The following is an 18,337-nucleotide window of genomic DNA, read 5'->3' on the forward strand; positions in this document are numbered from 1 at the left end:
GAGGTTCGCACTTCCAAATTGACTCTGAATTGTGGCAAGTTGACAGCTTAAGCTAACTAGGACACTAATTGTCTTAGTTACTCTTCTATTGCTGTGACAAAAAATCATGACCAAGGCAACTTATAGAAGAGTTTATTTGGGGCTTACAGTTACAGAAGGATAGAAATCCATCACAATCATGGCGGTGGTCATGGCAGGAGTCAGGCAGGCGTGGTGCTGGAGCAGGAGCTGAGAGCTCACATCCTAGTGCACAAACATAGAGCAGACACACACCAGGAAATGGTCCAGTCCCTTTGAAACCTCAAAGCCTGTCACCCCAGTGACACCTTCCTCAAACAAGACCACGTTTCTTAAATCTTCCCCAAAACAGCCACCAACTAGAGACCCAAATATTCAAAAGCCAGAGGCTTACAGGAGACATTTTATTCAAACCACCACAGTCATGGTGTTTTACCACAGCAATAGAAAAGTAACAGATTGTAGATGGTACCAGGAGTGGGGTGCTGCTGGGAAGAAACTGACCGTGTTGTTTTGTGGAGGACTTTGACATTTTGGAGTAGAAAAGTAGATGAACACTGTAAGCAGAGCTTAATGGACCATCCTAGTAGGAGACAGGAAGGTAGTAGTGGTGAGGGCTATGTGGACTGTAGAGGCTGGGATCAAAAGGTTTCACAGGGGAATGAAGCAACTGAGCTTACATTCTTTCAAAGGATGTAGCTGTTTTCTGCCCTGGTCCTAAGAATTTGCTGGGTTTAATAAAAAAGCAATGGACTAATTCTTTGATGGAGATTTCAAGACAGTCTAATAATGACCCTTTTAAATGGTTATTGGTGATCACTCTTATGCAGGTCTATGTTGAAAAATAGCAGCTGGGAGTTTTTAGATGAAATAAACACTTTCCTCCCCAAGTTGCTTCTAGTCATGGAATTTTATGATATTGATGGACACCTAACTAGGAAACTTTTGTACCTGGGATCTGGGAGGCTAAGCTCAGGTCCTCGTACATGCAAACACAAGCCCTTTACCCACTTCACCCAGTGGGTCATCGTCACAGCCTCATGTCTCAGTCTTGATCAGAGCCAAGGGCTTGCCGTAGTTTCTCTGGGGATGCTGGAGCCACAGCAAGTACAGTGAAGATGGTCATGTTGGATTTCAAGATAAAAGCCAAAGTCAGGCCACAGGAGGAAACACGGGTTAGAACTGTAGGAAACACCTCACATTAGTTACAAGTTTGAGTTTTAATTTCTATTTTTTATTAGCATATTGAAGGTGTACAATGTGTGTGCATGGCTGTCCATGCCAAGATGTGTGTGCGTAGGTCAGATGACAACCTTCCAGGTGATTCTATCCTTACACTTTTACGTAGGTTCTGGGAATCGAACTCAGGTTACACCTCTAGCTCCTGAGCAAATGTGTTGGTCCTTGAACTTATTCTCGGTCCTTACATCTTTTACTGAGGTGAGACTTTTCCACAACCCCCACACTCCCCTATGTAACCAGTGTACAAGATTGCAGTCCAAAGGCCAAGAAGCCCTGGTGTACATGTCTTGAGTATTTCAGTTCAAAGGACTGTTTCCCCAAGTTCATAAGGAAGAAATTACAGGGTACTAGTGCACTCCTAAAAGATCTTATTTCCTAGGCCATGGGTCACAAAAGCATAAATTATATGACCGCACTGGAGGAAAAAATTAAGGTTGTTTTTGTTTTTATTTTTAGTAGTGTTGTTTTAGGGGTCGGCATTATCCCCTCAGTATGTTATGCACATCTTTCATTTGGAAAAAAAAAAAAAAAAAGTATCCTAGGTGTGGAGGTTATTCACTCAACCCAGGGTCCTTTCCAGGTGTAGTCAATAAAAAAAAGAGCTATGGTGTTGGCTTAGCCCCTGTCAGAACAAGAGAGCCAGCTGTAGCAGCGTGTGTGGGGATGGAGTATGGTCTTGCTCCCCTCACAGCTTGAGCCAGGGCAAGCTGCTGCTTGTGGGGAGACTGACAGGTAGGAAGCTCTGCCATGGCCCTGCAGCAGTGGCCACACTCTGGGATGATGCTGAATGGCTTGTGGAAAATGACTGTGGATAGTGTAGGGCTAGATGAGGCAGTGTCTCTGACACATTCTAACTGTACCTAGTGCTGAGAGGCGGCAAAGGAGGCCGCTGGGGACCGACTTGGCAACTAATCCAGCCAGTTGGTAAGCACCGGCTGGAGACCAATAGAGGAAAATAGACTCCACCTTGGGTGTCCACATACACATGCAGGAGTACACACACACACACACACACACACACACACACACACACACACACCACACTATATATACACACACTTCATAGACACACACACAATGCATAAACACAAATGAATAGAGAACTAATATAAAAAATATACATGAAAAATGGTCAACACCACCAATTATGTATAAATCACAATAAAATATCACCCTACTGCAAGTGGAATGGCTAATATAAAAATGCAAAAACGTAGCCAGGTGGTGGTGGTGCATGCCTTTAATTCCAGCACTTGGGAGGCAGAGGCAGGCAGATCTCTCCCAAGTTTGAGGCCAGCCTGGTCTACAAAGAGAGTTCCAGGACAGCCAAGGCTACACACAAAAACCCTGTCTGGGAAAAAAAATGCAAATATGTATTGATAACAATGTGGAGGCCAGGTGGTGGTGGCACACGCCTTTAATCCCAGCACTGGGGAGGCAGAGGCAGGTGGATCTCTGTGAGTTCGAGGCCAGCCTGGGCTACAGAGTGAGTTCCAGGACAGGCTCCAAAGCTACGCAGAGAAACCCTGTCTTGAAACACCAAAAAAAAAAAAAAAAAAAAAAAAAAAAGACAATGTGGAGCAAAAGGATTATTTATACAATGTTGATGGAGATGTAAATTAGGACAGCCATTGCATAGACTAGTGTAAATGTTCTTCAATAAACTAAACAATACCAGATGATCCAATAAGCACATTACTGGGTATATACTGAAAGGGAGTGAAAGCATCATGTTGAATAGATGTGTGTACTCCCATACACTGCAGTTCCACTTACAATAGCTAAGACATGGGAACAAAGTATCCATCAATAGATGAAGCAGAAAGGACACACGTTATATGGACAAAATGGAATACTATTCATTAAAACTTAAATTCCTTGGTTTGCAACATGAATGGCCTCAAAGAATAACACATAAAGAGAGCACCATATGTTATCAAATAAGAAACTCGTGTGTGTGTATGTGTGTGTGTGTGTGTGTGTGTGTGTGTGTGTGTGTGTGTGTGTGCGCGCGCGCGCATGCTAGATAGAGACACAGACAGACAGAGAGACAGAGACAGGGACCAAGTCTTACATAGCCCTTGGTGTCTTGGAATGCTATGTGAACCAGGCCAGCCTCCATCTCATAGAGATATGCCTGTTTCTGCCCCTGGGATGCTAGGGTTAAAGATATGACAACTTACCCAACACATTTTTTAAAAGTATTCTTCACAAAATAGAAAGTAGAACAGCTGCTTCCTCGGTGAAGAGTGGAAGACAAGGGATTGATGGTCAGAGGACTTGATAGTTACACTTAGAGAGGAAAAATACTTTCTCCTGCCCTCTTGCATCAGTGGTTCTCAACCTTCCTAATGCTGCAACCCTTGGATACAGTTCCTTATTGTTACACGAGCCACAGCAGAAATACAAAGTAGAAATTCAGCTGTATGTGACAAAGCTATACCTGGAAAAAAATCAAGGAATTCTTTCCAGAGGAGAAAGCCAAATCTCAGGGAGTATTTGGTATTATTCGGCTTTTAATGTATCCGTTATTTCCTGCCATGAATTTCATATGTGCTCATAACATCCCCAAGAACTTTAACAGTGTATTTATCTGAAATACTCCTCAAGCATCCTAGGCCATAACAGGAAACAGTCTCCTGAATTAAGGTAAACATCCTTCCAGAGACACTGCCTGACCCTAACTGCATGGCTTTTGTTTCTTGTGCAAATGAAGCTCAGACCCTCCATCCTCTCAAAGGCCAAATGGCATTCCAGAACATTTGACTAAGAAGAAAAGGATTTTTGCATACTAAGTACAGTGAAGCCTTTAAGGCAAGATTCAGAGCAGAGTTGCTTGGCCCAAGGAGAAAGCAGCATGGAGAGTTTTTCAGACTGTAAGTGGATTGAGTCAGATCAGGAGAGCAGGAGAGAAAAAGGATGAAATGAATGGAGGATTGGAGGAGAAAGATGAGGTCCAGAGCAAAAGAGCTTAGTTAGGACTCGGAGGAAGAAAAGGGACAGAGAGGAGCTGAGTGGGAGAACAAAATTGAAGCTCTGTCGATAGAATTTTGTCTTAGAGGAATAAAGTGGATGGACATAAGAGCACCGTGTACTTAGATTCTTTTCCCTCAGATTATACACACACACACACACATACACCGCCGTTCTTAGCGTCTTCCCCATTACCCACAACCATAAATTATTTCACTGCTATATCATAAATATAATTTTGCTAATGTTATGAATCTGAGATGCAGCCTGATATGACTGTAATGTAAATGTCTGATATGCAACCCCCAAAGGGGTCACAACCCACAGGTTGAGAACCTCTGTCTTAAATGATAGCATGATACAGGTAATGCTACCTTCACAAATTAACTAGAAGACATTCTCAATAGTCTTAGGATGAGAAATGAGAAAGGGTTAGGCAAAACGTATGGTAACTATACATTTGATTACAAGGTTTATACATTTTAAAACTTCAAACCATACCTCATATAACAATTATTATGGGTCTATAACAAATATTTTAAATGTAGAACTCCCAGAACCCCAAAATACAACTGTACCATAGAAATTCATAACTGTGAATCAGAACAGGAAGTTCCTACATGAGATGGAAACGGAAGAGAAAAAGTAAAATCCATCGAACTGTGACAGAGGATTATACTGTGCATATGTAGCTCAAGGTGAAACCAAGAGTCTATGAGACAACATGAATAACTAAAAATAACTACCCACACCACACAAACATATAGACATACACATACAAATACACTATATGTACACACTTCATAGACACACACACACACCACACAATGCATAAACAATAGTGCATAAAGACCTAATATCAAAAAATACACATGAAAAAAGGTCAACACCACCAATTATGAGGAAATCACAATAAACTAACACCCTACTGCGAATGGAATGGCTAATATAAAAATGCAAATACTTAGCCAGGTGGCACATGCCTTTAATTCCAGCACATGGGAGGCAGTGCTGAAATTCTCTAAAAAAGATTTTTATGTGCATTGGTGTTCTTGTCTGTATGTATGTCTGTATGAGGATGCCAGATCCCTAAGAACTGGAGTTACAGACAGTTGTGAGCTGCCATGTGGGTTCTGGAAATTGAATCCAAGTCCTCTGGAGGAACAGCCATGCTCTTAACCACTGAGCCATCTCTCCAGTCCTCCCACTAAAAAAAAAACTTTGGAGTGTCCACACTGAAGCCTTATACAGGCACACTCACTCCACATTAACATACATTCACTTTCAGCAGCTACATGAAAATGAACATACTTTCTGTTTTGTTTTTGAGGTAGTCTCACTCTACAGAGCAGGGCATACTTGAGCCTGCCTAGGCTGGCCCACCTCAGTTTCTGAAGTCTGGGATTAGAGTATAAAACGCTACACCCAGCAACAAATTCATTCCAGTGGTGAGAACTGTGTACTGCTTCTGGGGCATCTGTTATACTCTATTTCTGTTCTGTGTCCTTGATTGCTTCACACGAATGTCAGAACCCTGTAAAGGATGGCTCCCTAGTTGTCATCTGAGGAAACTGGGTCAGCAAATTTCACGTCACTTATGTAATGGAAAGGAAGAATTATCATCTTATTGTTAAGGAAAAATGATGCCTGGTGTGATGGTGCCAGCAACCAGCCCCCAAATCATGACACAGAGACTTAGATTATTAGTTAGGAATGCTTAGCCTTAGCATATGCTTGTTTCTGGCTAGCCTTTTTTCTCTTAAACTTTAATTAACCTGTTTCTCTTCATCTACATTTACCTTGAGGTTTTTTTAATCTTTCTTTCTGAATGTCCTACTCTGTGTCTGCTGGCTGCCTGCCCGGCCTTAGGCATCTCTCTTTCTTCCTCATTCTCTTCTCTCTTCCTCACTCTCAAACCCAGATTTCTCCTGCTACTCATTCTCTCTTCCCGCCAGCCCCTCCTAGCCCTCTCCTGCCTAGCTATTGGCTGCTCAGCTTTTTATTAGAGCAATCAGGTGCCTTAGGCAGGCAAGGTGCAACAGCAACACAGCTTTGCATCATTAAACAAATGCATCATAAACAAAAGTAACACACCTTGACACAAATGCAGCATAAAAAAAAACACACCTTTACACAGTTAAAGTAATATTCCACAGTATAACCAAATGTAACACATCTTTGCCTAGTTAAAATTATATTCCATAACATTTCCCCTTTTATCTAAACAAAAAAGTTTTAACTTTAACATAGTAAGACTATATACAATAAGAACAGTTATCAAGTAAGAATTACATTTACAATATCCAGTCCATTCACATTTGGCAAATTCAGAGAAAATAATCCATTATTAATCCTATCTTAGTGAGTCCAAAATTGTGTACCTAATTTACCTTCTAACATAACTAAGAGAAAAACTATTACTATCTAGTCTTCAACTCCATCAAAGACCCCAAAGTAAACAGAAAGTGTAGTGCAAGCCACTTTCAAAACTACAGAAATGACAGACATCTGGCTGCCTGGACAGTCACACAAGGTGACTTCAATGTTGGGGCATCCATCTTTGGCCTACAAGTCAAGGCTATATGGCAGAATTTTGAAGGACTGCCCCGCCTAGTCTTGGCAAAGTTTGACAGTTGTTTTCCCATGTGTCCTGCAGAATGTCTGGCAGGCTTTTCTATGCAGTGGGAAATTTGAAGGACTCTTCTGTCTAGCACAGGTCAACAGTCTTTTTCCTTTGTGTCCTGCTTGTCCAGTCTGTACAGTCAAGGCAAGAGCAATTTCTTGCCCAAATGGCTAGTTTTGCCACATTGGAAGCAAACTCCATATGGAGGTTCTTTGATGCCCATCATCTTCTCTGAAGTAAATTGGTGCTGCCAGGAACAGATGCGTCTCACTGTCATAAAGAGCCTCAGGTTATTAAACATCTTAATGTCATAGTCTATAGGTCTTTGAAGTGTATGAAGACCATCTATCTATCTAAAATACATCTCTGTAGTATCTTGAAAACATACCTAACATAACAATAAGTTTGAGTGTTATAGATGACTAACTACTAACCCTTATGCCTTTTTTTTATTTTTTTATTTTTTTTTCTGTTTGGAGACAGGGCTTCTCTGTATAGTTTTGGTGCCTGTCCTAGATCTTGCTCTGTAGACCAGGCTGGCCTCGAACTCAGAGATCCGCCTGGCTCTGCCTCCCAAGTGTTGGGATTAAAGGTGTGCACCACCACAGCCCGGCCTAACTCTCATTTCTTAATTATACATTACATTTTTAAATGAGCTGCGTAAGCAGAAATACCCCAATCTAGAGTAGAAACATGCATTCACCATAACAAAAATAACTTTAAATTTGTATCACTATACCAAAGTCCATACCATAGTAAAATATTTGAGATTAATAGTTGTCTTTTTATCCTATATTCCTTCATCCTCTCTTAAACAATGACAAACATCCATAACCCACTGAATGACCAAAAACCACCCACCCCACCACTTGGAAATGTGGGCATTGTGTTCTCTAGACTACTTCCTGTTTTCTATGGGTGAAGGCATCTTTAGGGAACCTGAGAAAATTGAGTTAATGATCAAGTCCTGGGAAAACTAGTTAAAATATTTGTTGTCCAGTCTCTGTGCGATGTGAAAGCACAGGCTTATCTGCAGTCCTAGCTAAAATAGTCTCTGAGGCTTGACCATATCTCAGCCAACAGCCTTGAAGCTGTTCTGGATGCAGAACCCTCAGGAAATACAACAGAGGCACTCTGAGAGGCTAGATTACCTGGGCCACCTGTTTTCATTGGTGTCTGGTCCCGTGGCTCTGAAAACACACAAACTTTCAAAGATAACATACATATCTGCATTAATAGAAGTTTGGACTGTGCATCATACAGAAGCCAGCCAAAGATGATTTTTTTTGTTTTATGTTCGAGCAGGTAAAATATACGTCACCTGATTTATAGTTTTACTAGGTTTATTTTTTTTTATATCTGCAGCCCATATTTTCAAGAGTTCTCCCCCAGTCAAACATGATCTCTATCAACCTCGAATGAGTTCACAGCCTTTTGTTTCCTGTGAGAACAAAAGCATAACCACTGCCCCAAAGCAGTACATTATATGACTTCCATTTTAAAGTGAAGGCATTCCTAATGTATTTGATCTGATTTAATTCAGCAGTCCCTGTTACAATCCCATGTCTCTCAACAGCTGTCGTTCACTCATCAGCATTCAAACATTCAAAGACAACACAACACCATACAGGATCCAGACTCACTGTATATTTTTCATCTTTACATGTCATACCCTTTCTATATTACTTTACTCTTTCATTAAAGACTTTATTACTTTTAAACTATTTATTTTTTTCAATGATTGTCTATATTTCTTTCCTTTCTTAAGCCTACATGCAATTTTAAAAACACTGTAACCTGTTTAGAGGCTTTTTCTGTCTGAATCTGCTTTACTGCGTATCTCCATCCTTTTCTGACCACGTGAGCCAAATTTTAAATTGCTGAGCAGCTTTGTGCTGGCGTCTCTGCTGGCTGGCTCCACCATGCTCAGGTCGTGAAACTGAGTATTACACCCGTGGGCCTGGCTGAGAGCTGCATTTTTAAAACCAGGAACTTCATTCAATCACCCCAGCCCTAGGAAGTGGATGCCCACACTGTGGCAGGTGTTTTTACTTAGCCCATTCTTTCTAATTAGCGTGCTAGGTGCTCAAGGGCTCGGTGTATAACTGAGCCTCTTAAAGGAGCTGTATTCTCTCTCTCTCTCTCTCACCCTCCCCTTCCCCCTCTCTCCCTCCCTCTCTCCCTCCCTCTCTCTCTCCCTTAGCATTCTCAGTTCCTACGCGGAAATACACATCCACACTGGAACACCAAATATAGCAAGCTTTTTCTCTGTTGGGCCACCAACCAGCTCCTAAATCATGACACAGAGACTTAGATTATTAGTTATGAATGCTTGGCCTTAGCTTAATGCTTGTTTCTGGCTAATGGTTTTCTTTAACTTAAATAAATCTGTTTCTCTTCATCTACATTTTGCCTTGGTGCTTTTTAACCTTTCTTTCTGTATAACCTAATCTGTCTGCTAGCTGGCGGTTGCCTGGCTGGGCCTAGGCATCTCCTGCTCTTTCTGTCTCATTCTCTCCTTCTCTCTCAAGCCTAGATTTCTTCTCCTACTTATTCTCTCTGCCCACCAGCCCCGCCTACCCCTCTCCTGCCTAGCTACTGGCTGGCCAGCTTTTTATTAAAGCAATCAGGTACCTTAGACAGGCAAGGTGCAACAGCAATACATCTTTACATAGTTAAACAAATACAGCATAAACAAATGTAACACACCTTTACCTCGTTAACAAAAGCAGCATAGACAAATGTAACACATCTTTGCCTAGTTAAAATAATATCCTACAACATCTCTATGTATGTTCACTATGGTATAGCATCTTAGAATTAGTTTCTAATATAAAATTTAATTAAGCCTTCTCAAATATGGTAAGGGTTATACCAACAAAGTCATAAACTTCATGAGGCAAATCATACATTATGTCTTCCATGAGTAACAGGTAAATCACTAAAGAATAACAGGATATTCTAAACCAAGAACTTTGTCATTTTGAAGAAATAAGTTCAGTCAAAACAAAGTAAAAATTCTGCCCTCATAATATGTAAGGATTCTAGTTAGCTATAATTTGTCAACTCCTTTAAAATTAACAATTTGTTAATTCTATGTAGAATTCTATAATTCTCTTCACAATCATTATTCAAACAGATCCATCTACAATTCCCCTAAAATTTACTGATAGATCTTAATAGTTGGATACCTGAGTCTGTATAAATGGATGGCAAATATTTATGTGTGCTTTGAGACCAAGAAGGTGATATGGGGTGGGGAGGGTCTGGTAAAATTTTATAAATAACAATTCAAGATTCAGAATACTATGACACATTATTATACTCCTATAACCTTCATATTTTCTGGATAATTATTTAAAGGAATGAATAAAAGTTATTCATATAAGAAAAGTCTCATGGCTGGAGAAATGGCTCAGTGGTTAAGAGCACTGACTGCTCTTCAAGAGGACCTGGGTTCAATTCCCAGCACCCACATGGCAGCTCACACCTGTCTGTAACTCCAGTTCCACGGCTTCTAACACCCTCACACAGACATACATGCAGGCAAAACAATGAATACAAAATAAAAATAAATTACATTTTGCCAGGCGGTGGTGGTGCACACCTTTAATGCCAGCACTTGGGAGGGAGAGGAAGGCAGATCTCTGTGAGTTCGAGCCCAGCCTGGTCTACTGAGTGACAGCCAAGGTTACAGAGAAACCCTGTCTCAAAAAAACAAAAAAAGGTCGGGCGGTGGTGGCGCACGCCTTTAATCCCAGCACTCGGGAGGCAGAGGCAGGCGCATCTTTGTGAGTTTGAGGCCAGCCTGGTCTACAGAGCGAGATCCAGGAAAGGCGCAAAGCTACACAGAGAAACCCTGTCTCGAAAAAAAAAAAAAAAAAAGAAAGAAAGAAAAAAAAAGGGGGGGGGCTCCTCCAAATTCGTTAATAAATGATGGCACTGGGGAAATGGATTATGAGACATTCAATATTTCTCAATACCGTATTAAGTAGGATCTGCCACCTGCATTCTTGAGCACAGTGGTTCAATGACTGTGATAGAATGACATGTCATTCAATATATACCAGTGATAAAACATTCAGAATCTCTATCTGTTTACCAAAACAAACTTCACATACAATCTATACAACATTCCAATATTCACTATGTGATCTCTGAAGTAAATAGATCAATAATTCTCAGGAAGCAGTTCAGTGTTTCTATTGGAAGGACCTGAGAGTTGGGTCTTGTACAGCTTTAAACAGTGTGAGGCTATTTAGTAAGTGAAAATGGGTGCTATTCGCATCCATTCTTTACCTTTGTCATGTTTCCCTCACGTGAGTCCTTTGATGGCGAGTGAAATTTGAAGAGTTGTTAAAGGCTTTCCCGCACTGTTTGCATCTATAAGGCTTTTCGCCGGTATGAATTCTCTGGTGTCGGTAAAGGGTTGACCTGTCCTTAAAAACTTTGTTGCACTCTGTACACTGGTAGGATTTATCTCGAGTATGAATTGCCTGGTGCCGATGAAGGTGTGAAGAACAAGTAAAGGCTTTGTCGCATTCTCTGCACCGATAGGGTCTCTCTCCAGCATGAACCCTCTGGTGCTGAATAAGCTGTGAAGAGCAGCCCCAAACCTTGCCACACTCTTGACATTTGTAGAGGCTATCTCCAGCATGCACTCTCTGGTGCTGATCAAAGTATGAGGAACAGTGATCGCCTTTGCCACAGTCCTTGCATTTGGAGGGCTTCTCCACAGTGTGACTTACCTGGTGTATACTAAGCTGTGAAGAGCAGCTGAAGGCTTTACCACATACCTTACACCTATAGGGTTTCTCTCCAATATGAATACTTTGATGTTGGTTAAGGTATGAAGAGCGCCTAAAAGCTCTGCCACACTCATTACACGTGTACAGCTTCTCTCTAGCATGCATTCTCAGATGCTGGTTAAGGTGTGAAATATAGCTAAAGGTTTTGTCACATTCTGGACATCTGTATACACTCCCTTCCGAATGTATTTTCTGGTGTCGGTTGAAGTAGGCAGAGCAGTGGAAGGTTTTCTCACATTCGTTACATTTGTAGGGTTTCTCTTCTTTATGAATGATCTGGTGTCGAGTAAGGGTTGACCTGTTATTAAAGGCTTTGCCACATTCATGACATTTGTAGGGTCTCTCTCCTGTATGAATGATCTGGTGTCGAGTAAGGGTTGAGCGATAGTAAAAACTTTTGCCACATTCATGACATTTGTAGGATCTCTCTCCTGTGTGAATGATCTGGTGTTGGTTAAAGTATGCAGAACAGTGAAAGGCTTTGCCGCATACGTTACATTTGAAGGGTTTCTCTTCAGAATGAATCATCTGGTGTCGAGTAAGGGCTGAAGAATTATTGAAGGCTCTGCCACATACTGGACAAGTGTAGGGTCTCGCTCCCGTGTGAATGATCTGGTGTCGAGTGAGGTTTGAACTATTACTGAAGGCTTTGCCACATTCTGGACATTGGTAAAACTTCTGTCTTTTATGAGCCCTCTGTTGTTGATTAGAAGTTGTGTTATCAGTAAAAGCTTTGTCACATTCTTGATAGTTATGAGGCTTCTCTTGAACATGTAGACTTGGGTGGGTAGCGAGTTCTAAGTGTTGAATGAAGCCTTTCCCAGACTGGTTATATTTGTAGAGGTTCTCTGGAAAAAGAGTACACTGATGTTTACTGGGATTTGGACCGTGATTCCAGTTGTGAATATTCTTGTACTAACAAGTTTTTCCATCAATATAAATATCTTGCCAGGAGGTGGTGGCACACACCTTTAATCCCAGCACTCAGGAGGCAGAGGCAGGGGGATCTCTGTGAGTTCGAGGCCAGGCTGGGCTACAGAGTAAGTTCCAGGACAGACTTCAAAGCTACACAGAGAAACCTTGTCTCGAAAAACCAAAAAAAAAAAAAAAAAAATCTTTATAGTTACCTAGGATGAGACACTCCTGGATGACTTTCCTATTTTCATTTCACATGAACAAAACTTTCACAACGTCCTTATTTGCATTTTGGTTAGGAAAAATGAAGGGTTGAACTGAGTGTGGTGGCCCACACCTATAATACTGGCGTTTAAAAAGCTGAGGCAAGAGAATTACCATGAGTTCAAGGCTAGCCTGGAGTACACAGACAACTCTGGAGCAGCCTAGTCTACAGAGTGAGAGACCTGGGAATCCTTCTCTTCACTCTGCCTTTTTGCTTTGAGACAGTCTCTCCCACACTGGAGCTTATGGCTTGTGTCTAAGCTGGCACCTAGCAAGCCCCAGTGATCCTCTCATCTCTGCCCCTCTGAATGCTGCCATGACAGAGGCTGACAGGGAGATGCCCGTCTCGTTACATGACAGCTGAGATCCAGAGTCCGTCACTCAGACTTGAGCACCAAGTGCTCTTCACTGAACTCCAGCCCCCTCCTCTTCATTTTTAAAAATGATTTACTTATTTTTATTTCGTGTGCATCCATGTTTTACCTGCATGGACATCTCTGTGAAGGTGTCAAAGCCCTGAAACCAGAAATACAAGCATCAATGAGCCACCATGTGGCTGCTGGGAATTGAACCCAGGTCCTCTGGAAGAGCAGCCAGTGCTCTCAACCACTGAGCTATCTCTCCAGCTGCCCAACTCATCATTTTCAAAATTTCTTTTCTATGGAAATGTTTGAATAAATGTTTAATGCAATACTATACTTAAAATTGCTAAAGATAGCCGGACGGTGGTGGCACACGCCTTTAATCCCAGCACTCGGGAGGCACAGGCTGGCGGATCTCTGTGAGTTCGAGGCCAGCCTGGGCTACCAAGTGAGTTCCAGGAAAGGCGCAAAGCTACACAGAGAAACCCTGTCTCAAAAAACCAAAAAAAAAAAAATTGCTAAAGATATTTAATTAAAGCATGAAATAGGCTCCTTTTGACCAATTCCCAAATATTCTTTGAAAAATGTATTTCAGAGCATACATTTATTTACATAAGCATATTGTTCCCTAATAATTGCCATAAACTGAGTTATTTTCTGAACTGCTCTATGTAGAAAAGCTCTGTTAGCAGTGAAGTGATTATTATGGACAGTTATCACACTATTATTTCCAGTATGCCAAACTCTCTGATCTTCATATTCACCCACACTTGCCCATTCTTTCCTTAATGTAAACTGTCAAGGTCACAATCTCCATACCTTCCCCTAATGACCTTTTCGAAGGAATAGTTGTTACCCTGCACTCATGCTAGGAGAATAGGAAACAGAAGTCCACTCCTGTTCTTTTCCCACAGGTATATAAGACTAACCAAGGGACAATTACTTTGTAAATAATTGTCCTTGTAATGATCATTGTCAAAACTCCGAAAGCTATTTGGAATTTCAGTAAACCCCAAGTAAGCAACAAAACTTACAAGAAAGGAGGGCGGAGGAGGAGGAGGAGGAGGAGGAGGAGGAGGAGGAGGAGGAGGAGGAGGAAGAACCATAGATCATAATCTGAGCTCCTCCCCCAATCCAATACAATTTTCTGTGATGAAGATAAGAATAATAATTTAAAAGATTTTAAATCTTCCAACATCATTCTTACTTCTTGGGAAAGAAGAAAAAAGAACATATTGTCATAGTTCTGAAATTCTTTTGGGGCTACCTGGGAACTGGTTTCTGTTTGCACCACCACACCATATAGAAGACGCTAGATATTTCAGATCATATCTCAGCAAAGATGACAGAAAAGCTAAAGGAGCCAGGCAGTGGTGGCGCATGGCTTTAATCCCAGCACTCGGGAGGCAGAGTCAGGGGATCTCTGTGAGTTCAAAGCCAGCCTGGTCTATAGAGTGAGTTCCAGGACAGCCAGGACTACACAGAGAAATGCTGTCTGGAAAAATCTTTTTTTAAAAAAAACCCTCTGAATATTTTCTCACATTGCACCAAATGACAACATTTTGTCTTTTGATGGCTATCCATGCTGAAGGGAAATTTTGATTTGATCTGTATCATGACTTTGACAATGTCACCCTAAACATGGCAGTGAAAATTTCTCTTCAGTGTGTGATTTAATGTTCATTGTCTATAAATCCTGTAGTAAGATAGTCAGATTAAATGATAGTTCCATTTTCATTCACTTATTTATTTCATTTCCTACAGTACTTGCTAATGTTAAGCAAATGTAATCAAATAGAGCTATATCCTTAGCAAAGTCACTCTCTCTCTCTCTGTCTCTCTCAGACTCAGACACACACACACACACACACACACACACACACACACACACACTCACATTCTCACAAACAGAGAATATTTATAGAAGTAAATAAAAGTATATGCAACCTTTTTGGAACTGTTGCAAGAATAGACTTTTGAATTTCATTTATTGTTAACTTATATTGTGTTTTGTTTTGTTTTTCAAGACAAGGTTTCTCTGTGTAGTTTTGGTGCCTGTCCTAGATCTCGCTCTGTAGACCAGGCTCGTCTCAAACTCACAGAGGTCCGCCTGACTCTGTCTCCCGAGTGCTGGGATTAAAGGTTTGTGCCAGGAGCTGGAGAGATGGCTCAGAGGTTAAGAGCACTGGCTGTTCTTCCAGAGGTCCTGAGTTCAATTCCCAGCAACCACGTGGTGGCTCACAACCATCTATAATGAGATCTGGTGCCCTCTTCTGGCCTGCAGGCATACATGCAGGAAGAACACTGTGTACATAATAAATAAATAAATCTTTAAAAAATAAATAAATAAAATAAAGGTGTGTGCCACCACCGCCCAGCAACTTATGTTGTCCCAATGTATACAATATTAAAAACTGCCAGCCAATGATAATAAACAACTTAAAAACTAAAATTATTATCAGCTGGTGTGAAAGAACCTAGTCTAAAATAAAATAGCACCCAGACCACGGAATTAAAAAACAAGAAAAAAAAAAAAAACTACCTCATAAAATTCTTAGTAAACAACAATGTACTATGAAAAATGTACAATTTTCAATCTTGACAATATGCTCATAAAGAATGTGTGTTCTAAAGACTGAAATTCAGGGTTTAAAAAAAAAACTTCATACCCACAAACAAACAAACAAACAAAAAAGCACTAAAATCAGGTATACAAAGCTTTGGTAAAGCAATTGTAATGACTAAATATAGGAATGACATTTAAAAAAAGACTTTTTAATTGTCATGTATGTGTACGTCTGTGTGAATGTATGCCGCATGTGTGAGTGTGCTCATGGAGGCCAGAAGAGGGAGTCCAATCCCCTGGGCAGGCGGTTGTGAGCTGCCTGATGTGGGCGTTGGGAATCAAACTCGGATCATCTGGAAGGAACAGCCAGTGCCAGAAACTTCTGAGCCATCTCTCCGGCCCTGAAAAACTGCTTTAGAATGGGCATGATTTTCTGAGGCCCACAAAAAAGAAAAAGAAAAAGAAAGAAAGAAAAATCGGGGGGTTTATGCAGACTTTCAAAGGAAGGACTTTGCTGTCACCATTAATGTGACCTCATAAGGTCACTAGAGAAGGAGACTCAGAACACTGAGCAGTGTGATAGACACAGGGCAGCTGTCTTTCTGTTAGCAAAAGAAGCAAATGGAGTCCCTTGCAAAATCATTTCCACTAATTCAGAGTTCCCACTCTCTATCTCAAAGCTGGTTTAACTCCTGGATCTTTGGACCGCTCACCTGCGTCCTCAGATTCTTTCACGCCAACCTACCTGGACATATGGTTCCTGACTCTTGTCTCTCCACATTCCAAGGCTCCTTTCTCTGCTCCAGAAATGTGACCAGGTCAGGTTTACACACAGCAAGATCTGTTCATGGAAAGACAGAAATGATGCTTGCTTGGGATTTTCTCAGCCCACACTGTTCCTGAGGCGGGGTGTGTGTGTGTGTGTGTGTGTGTGTGTGTGTGTGTGTGTGTGTGTGTGTGTGTGTGTGTGTGTGTGTGTGTTATTTCCTACCAGACATAGTAGAACACACACGAAGAATTTTCAGTCTGGAGTAAATCAAAGGGAACGTCTGGACTTTAAGATACAGTCCATGATACTTCATGCCATCAAACTGTTCAAATTACCACCAATCCAGAGTGAAAGAAACATCCTCCCTCAAGAAAGGAGATTTTGCCGGGCGGTGGTGGCGCACGCCTTTAATCCCAGCACTCGGGAGGCAGAGCCAGGCGGATCTCTGTGAGTTCGAGGCCAGCCTGGGCTACCAAGTGAGTTCCAGGAAAGGCGCAAAGCTACACAGAGAAACCCTGTCTCGAAAAACCAAAAAAAAAAAAAAAGAAAGGAGATTTTAAAAGGAAATACCATTAGAAGGATCTCTCTCTTTGTGAGAAGTGGAAGCTCCTGAGAGATATTCTACAAAGGAAGGCAGTAAGAATTCAGTAAGGGAGAGATCCTCACCCAGAAAAACAAGGCTCCTGTAATTTTCCAACATCACATCCCTATACAGATTCCAGCGAGCAGGGTCTAGGCATTCCTGCTCCTCTGGGGAGAAATCAATGGATACATCCTCGAATGTCAACCGCTCCTGAAACAGAAAAATAGACAGTACAATGACCGTGTGATCTCGAACACCAGGTATCTTTAAAAAATGCCAACTAGTAATTTACAAAAAATATAAAACACGGATCTGTTTGAAATGGACGCCAGACAGTTGCAGGTGGGAAAGGGATCTTAAGAACTTACTACCCCAAGAGGACCCCAGTTCAGTTCCCAGCCCAAATATCAGGAGGCTCACAACCACCTCCAAGTCCAAATCCAGGGGAATCTGATGCCCTCTTGTTGCCTTAGGGCACCTGCACTTACGTCACATATCCTCACACCCATATAATATACATATGCATATACAAAAAAAAATTCAAAGAAAATTTTACTGCTCCCCGCAGGCTGCGCGGACAGAGTCCTGCATGGATGACGCCCAGGAATTCGGATGCTCAGGACGGGGCGGGGCGGGGACCCCAGCCCAGAGCTCCTCTCCAGAAAGACCCACACACCGGGAGTCGGGTCGTCCCCAAGATCCCGCCATCGCCTCATAGTCGGGGTGCAAAGGTCACAGATGAGCAGCGGGCCGCCAGCTCTGTCCCCTCGCTGAGGGGACCGAGGGAGCCACCCCAAAAGGAATCGACTGGGAACCGGTGCAGCTGCAGCCCATCCATAGGCCGGGCCCTACTCACCATGTCGGGATTCCGGAACCGCTCGTTTCCGCGGGGTCCCTTTCCGGGGAGTCTCGGTGCCAAGGTCCCTGAGTCTCCGGGTTCCGACTGTCCCAGCATCCTCACGGTGACTCTCCCAGCCCCAGCCCCGGAACTCCAGGGAGGAAACAGGCACCAGTCACGCGGTGACACCCACACAAAGCCTGCCAATCTGCGCTCTTCTCACGCCTGATTGGACCAGGATTCGAGCCCTTAAGCCCTGAGTGACAGGAGTGCTACCAATCTAAGACTGAGTCAGGACAAAATTCCAGCTACACTTTCTCTAAGGCAGCCTCCATGTTGGTTAACAGCCACCCGAGACATATTTGCATTTAATAAT

At 42.1% G+C, this 18,337-nt stretch overlaps 1 protein-coding gene across 3 annotated transcripts; it reads right to left on the bottom strand.

The window, feature by feature from the left end:
* Positions 1-115: 115 nt before the first annotated feature.
* Positions 116-18,139, bottom strand: Znf479 (zinc finger protein 479). 3 transcript variants are annotated; one of them, XM_052755539.1, is made up of 5 exons: positions 17,980-18,139; positions 17,207-17,333; positions 16,517-16,612; positions 11,156-12,512; positions 116-7,126 (listed from the first exon to the last, which is right to left on the bottom strand). In XM_052755539.1, the coding sequence occupies exons 1-4, from the start codon at positions 18,076-18,078 to the stop codon at positions 11,161-11,163; spliced, it is 1,674 nt and encodes a 557-aa protein (XP_052611499.1). In that variant the 5' UTR covers positions 18,079-18,139; the 3' UTR covers positions 116-7,126; positions 11,156-11,160. The 3 variants fall into 3 exon arrangements, with proteins under 3 accessions (XP_052611499.1, XP_052611498.1, XP_052611500.1); XM_052755538.1 differs by having other exon boundaries at positions 116-12,512; positions 17,980-18,138; XM_052755540.1 differs by lacking the exon at positions 17,980-18,139 and adding an exon at positions 17,800-17,966 and having other exon boundaries at positions 116-12,512.
* Between the last annotated feature and the right edge of the window lie 198 nt (positions 18,140-18,337).

This window comes from Peromyscus californicus, unplaced genomic scaffold (genome assembly GCF_007827085.1).
Source record: "Peromyscus californicus insignis strain IS unplaced genomic scaffold, ASM782708v3 Scaffold_2__1_contigs__length_46816999, whole genome shotgun sequence".
NCBI lineage: Eukaryota > Metazoa > Chordata > Mammalia > Rodentia > Cricetidae > Peromyscus > Peromyscus californicus.

Excerpts from the sequence above, each read along its gene's own strand:
- Znf479 (XM_052755539.1), bottom strand. The coding sequence starts at position 18,078 with ATGCTGGGACAGTCGGAACCCGGAGACTCAGGGACCTTGGCACCGAGA. Across the intron at positions 17,334-17,979 it reads GGTTCCGGAATCCCGACATG|GAGCGGTTGACATTCGAGGA; the intron begins GTGAGTAGGGCC and ends TTTCTGTTTCAG. Across the intron at positions 12,513-16,516 it reads GTCAGGAACCATATGTCCAG|AGAACCTCTACAAATATAAC; the intron begins GTAGGTTGGCGT and ends CTCTTTTTCCAG.